Here is a 4,796-nt window from a genome sequence, read left to right as displayed (position 1 = left end):
TGCCCGCGGAGGACAGAAGAGGCTGTCGGATCCCCTGGGACTGGAGTTATGGACAGTTGGTAGCTGCTATGTGGGTGCTGAGATTCAAACCCGGGTCTTCTGCAAGAACAACCAGTGTTCTTAACCGCTGAACCATCTCTCCAGCCCCTTACCCCAAATTTTTTTTAAGTATGTCAGATAAAGTACACTAAAATAAAAATAGAACCAGAGAGATGGTTCCATGGGTAAAGGCACTTACCACCAAGCCTGATAACATGAGTTCAATCTTTAGAACCTACACAGGAGGAGAGAAACTTGTGCGCCACACACAAACACTCACACACACTAAACACACACTAAACAAGCATATGTAATTTTAAAAGAACAACAGCAAGTGTTGTGGTGCATGCCTATAATTCTGACTCTTGGGAAGCAGAGGCACAGCAAGATCACGAGCTGAAGGTCATTCTTGGCTAAATAGCAATGTTGGAGGCTAGCCTGACTATATAAAAATCCTGTCTCAAAAACACAAAATAAAACAAGCATGAGCCCAGCATGATGGTGCACACCTATAACCCCACCTTGAGACAGCTGAGGCAGCAGGTGGCAAGCTGCAAGCCAACTACAGGGAGCTCCACCACCTCAAGACAAAAAACAGAGTAAGAAGATCCCAAGTGACCAGGAAGAGAAATCTGTAAAAAGCATTCTAGAAAAGTTTCTCTAAGAAGGTGATTATTTCAACAGAGATGTGATTGGAGAACACAAACCAAGCACACTAATATCTGGAGAGAGAAAGGAAAGGCAGGTTAGCAAATATAAAGACTCAAGAGCAAACTTGACATGTTTCACAGTCAGAAACAAAGCCAGAATACTGGATAAATGGAGAATTAAAAAATAAGAGCTGGGGGCGGGGGTGGTGGCACACACCTCTAATCCCAGCACTAGGGAAGCAGCTGAGACAGGCAGATGGATCTCTGTGAGATCAAGGTCAGCCTGGTCTACATCGCAAGTTTCTGGCCAGCTAGAACTACAGGGAGACCTTGTCTCCAAAAACAAAAGATAAAAAAAAGAAAAGAAATGCCAGCTGGGGAGGCAGTTTGGTGGCAGAGGTGCTTACTTAGCATGCTCAAGGGGATGGGTTTGAACTCTGCCCAAGAACCTCCTAAAGCTAGCTGTGGATTTTAGGTTCCATCAGAATGCAAAGGGAAGCTAATAAAGGGCTGTAAACTATTTACATTTTAAAAGACCATTGTGACTACCTTGAAATACATGATCTGTAACCGTGGAAATGGTGAGGCAAAATATGCAAGAAGTGAAATGACTGTGGCTTGGGCTTGGCAAAGCAACTCAACGATCAAGGAATGATCACAATTCTCACATGCTTGGAAAATAAAGCTAAAAATCTGGACACAGGATTTAAAGGAAAGACAGGAGTCAAGGCTGACTTTTTGGTACTAAGAGTGTTCCAAAGGCTGGAGAGATGGCTCAGCGATTAAGAGCCTGGCTGTTCTTGCACAGGACACAAGTTTTGTTCCACCCACATGGCAGCTAATAACTGTCCATAACTCCAGTCCCAAGGGATCTGAAGTTCTCTTCTGAACTCCTCAGGCACTGCATAACATAAGTGCACTTACATACACACAGGCAACACACTCATATGTGAAAAGGGATTGAGGAAGACACCGCATGTTGATCTCTCACACACACACACACACACACACACACACACACACACACACACGTTCATCACTGACGGAATTAAGGGCAGGAACTCAAGGCAGGAACCTGAAGCAGAAATCACAGAAGAATATTGCTCATCGGCTCCCTCAGGGCTTATGCTTAGCTAGCACCACCTGCCTAGCAAAGCACTACCAGAAGTGGGCTGGGCCCTCCTGCATCACTCATCAAGACAACGTTGTGTCGTCGTCCCGTCCCCCCCCCCCACACCACCATGCCCACAGGTGAATCTAGGGAATTCCTCAACTGGGGCTCTGATGGTTCTAGGCTATGTCAAGTGACAAAGCTAACTAGGACAAAAAATTAGCTCACCTGGTGAAAGGTGGTGTCATTAACAAGAGACAGGAGAGACTGAAAAGACTTATGAAGGAGACCAGAGTTTCACTTTGGACTACTCAAGTTTAGAAACTATGAGCTGGCCAGGTATAACTTTAAAGACAGTTTTTATATAATCCTAGAACTCAGCTAAGTGGCCTGGGCTAGAATAACCTGTGAATCTTAGGACTGAAGAGAAGGCTCAGCAATTATAAGCACTTGCTGCTCTTGTAGAGGACCCAGGTTCAGTTGCCAGCACCCATATGGCAGCTCATAACTATCTGCAACTCCAGTTCCAGGGCCTCCAACACTCTCTTCTAGCCTCCGTGGGCACTGCATTACACTTACATACACACAGGCAAAAACACACATAAAATAAAAATAGAACAATAAATAAAATAAGAAACCTGTGATTCGGGCTAGAGAGATGGCTCAGCAGTTAAGAACACTGGTTGTTCTTGCCAGAAGACCCAGGTTCGAATCCCAGCACCCACATGGCAGCTAACAACTCTCTGTAACTCCAGTCCCAGGGGATCCGACAGCCTCTTCTGACCTACGCAGGCATTGCACGACACAGGCGCACTTACCTACATGCAGGCAATACATGAATACACATAAAATAAAAATAATAAAATTAAAAAAAAAAAAAAAAGCAACCTGTGATTCCTGACTCACAGATCCTAGGGCACAGAAATAACAATGACCTTGGTGAAATTATAACATTCATCATAAGTTTTTTATCTGATTAATCCACAGTCAAGGGGTTACCGCTTTTGCAACTATGGGGTGGGTAGCATATGAACACACATGTATATATACAAAGAACAATTTCCTACAGAGAATAGTGGTGCATGCATATAATCCCAGCACTCAGCAGGCTGAGACAGGAGATGGCAAGTTTGGGGCTAGCCTAGTCCTACACAGAACACTGTCACAAAAAAAGGAAAAGAAAAAAGTAATTTCACCAAACTGACTAGATTAAATTTTTAATAGTTACTTTTAAATGTTCCAATTTGGGTTATTTATAATTGATCCTTAATTTATTAATTCAAAAGAAGTCAGCAGATCAACATTCTTTAGAAGCATTTAAACTTTATAGCTCTTATATAAATAAAATATGAAAATAATATAAATAAGTTACCTTCAAGTTAATGTTAGATAATCCTTCTTTCTCTAAAATACTTCCAGAAAGCTGAATTGCAGAAGCAGAGTAATCAATTCCAGTTATATTAGAGAAACCAAACTTTGCCTAGAGAGAAATAATTTCATACTTTAGTTTAAATTTTAATATTTGCCTATGAATTACACTATTCCTTTAGATCTGGAGTTGTTTTAACAACTGAAGTTGTAGATCAAATGTCATATAATATCCAATTATCCACAATGTTTAAATTTTTTTTAACGTTTATTATTTTTGTGTGTATGTGTGTATTGCCTGCATGTAGGTAAGTGCACCCATGTTGTGCAATATCCGAGGAAGTCAGAAGAGGCTATCAGATCCCCTGGGACTGGCGCTACATACAGTTGTTAGCTGCCATGTGGGTGCTGGGATTTGAACCCAGGTCTTCTGTGAGAACAGCCAGTGTTCTTAACTGCTGAGCCATCTCTCCAGGCCGCATAAGAACATACAGTTGTTAGCTGCCATGTGGGTACTGGGATTCAAACCCAGGTCTTCTGCAAGAACCAGTGTTCTTAACCACTGAGCCACCTCTCCAGCCCCCTAATGTTTAAATTTATTGTATTCTAAATAAAAACCAAAAGCTTACATCCATACAATAATTTTTTTGCCTTTGTGATTTCCCTTTCAAAAGAAAAATTTATTTTCTCAAACATATATGTATAAGCCCTCGGGCTAAAAAATGTAGTATTAATTTCTGATGTTCTTATGCTCAAATTCACATATGAATTTATGTTAAATTTTACTTACCCCAATTAGGTAATATGAATAAATTAAATGCATATGTAGTAAGTTGATTTTAAATTATTTTCCACAGTATAATTATAAATTATTCAGTTCTCCAGTCACATGGGTAAGGTTACTACCTTACATCTGTACAATGCTTTCTCATTTCATGACTATTCCATACATTCCATTGGCTTCTTACCAAAGGCCTGTGAGGTAGGCTAGGCTACAGGTATCAGTATCCGTAGGGAATTACAGAAAGACTACTGCACCTGAGGGTTTTGTCATCTGCTAAGCATGAATCCTCTAGGATGTACAGTGCCTGTGGCAAGTCCTCGGTGGCTTCTGATCTCTACTCAACCCACAATCATGCTGGTCATTTTTAAGTCAATAAACTAAAAGTAATTTCAAAGGAAATTAAAAAAAAAAAAAAACAACACTCGCAAAGTACAGTGTGGTCTGAAATTCTCTTAGTAGACTTCACTATTTACCTCCTTCAAAAGTTAACCCATTCCTATACATGTAGCCTATGAAGACAGAGTTTGCAACCCTAAGAGACTGATACTTAATCTAAACTCAAGGGACAAACACCACCAGTTATTTCTCCACAGAGCATCTGCATTCCCTTTTGTTTGGTTTTTGAGAGAAGAGTCCCATTGTAGCCTAGGCTGATCTCAAACTTGCTATGTAGCCTTGGCTGGCCTCAAACTTAGGACCCTCCTACCCCCACCTCGTAAAGTCGTAAATGCATGGATTACAAATGTATATCACCTCGCCCACTTTTATTTCTACAGTCTACATAGCAAGTTCTAGGCAGCCAGGGCTACCTATTGAGACCCATCTCAAAAAATAAACCAAAAAA

At 41.0% G+C, this 4,796-nt stretch overlaps 1 protein-coding gene across 7 annotated transcripts in view; it reads right to left on the bottom strand.

Moving 5' to 3' along the window:
• Positions 1-4,796, bottom strand: part of Eef1akmt2 (EEF1A lysine methyltransferase 2) — an 87,070-nt gene that overhangs the window by 72,856 nt on the left and 9,418 nt on the right. For all 7 annotated transcript variants that reach the window (XR_003851544.1, XR_003851547.1, XR_003851546.1 and 4 more), the window contains exon 4: positions 3,173-3,280. Coding sequence is in view for 3 of the 7 variants with exons in the window: in XM_029569816.1 (XP_029425676.1) it covers positions 3,173-3,280 (108 nt within the window). In the remaining 4 variants the exon portion in view is untranslated. The remainder of the gene's footprint in view (positions 1-3,172; positions 3,281-4,796) is intronic.

The sequence above is a fragment of the Nannospalax galili genome, unplaced genomic scaffold (genome assembly GCF_000622305.1).
Source record: "Nannospalax galili isolate Female #2095 unplaced genomic scaffold, S.galili_v1.0 scaffold362, whole genome shotgun sequence".
NCBI lineage: Eukaryota > Metazoa > Chordata > Mammalia > Rodentia > Spalacidae > Nannospalax > Nannospalax galili.
Note: the sequence above shows the minus strand (reverse complement) of the source record. Positions and strands in the feature narration are given on the sequence as shown.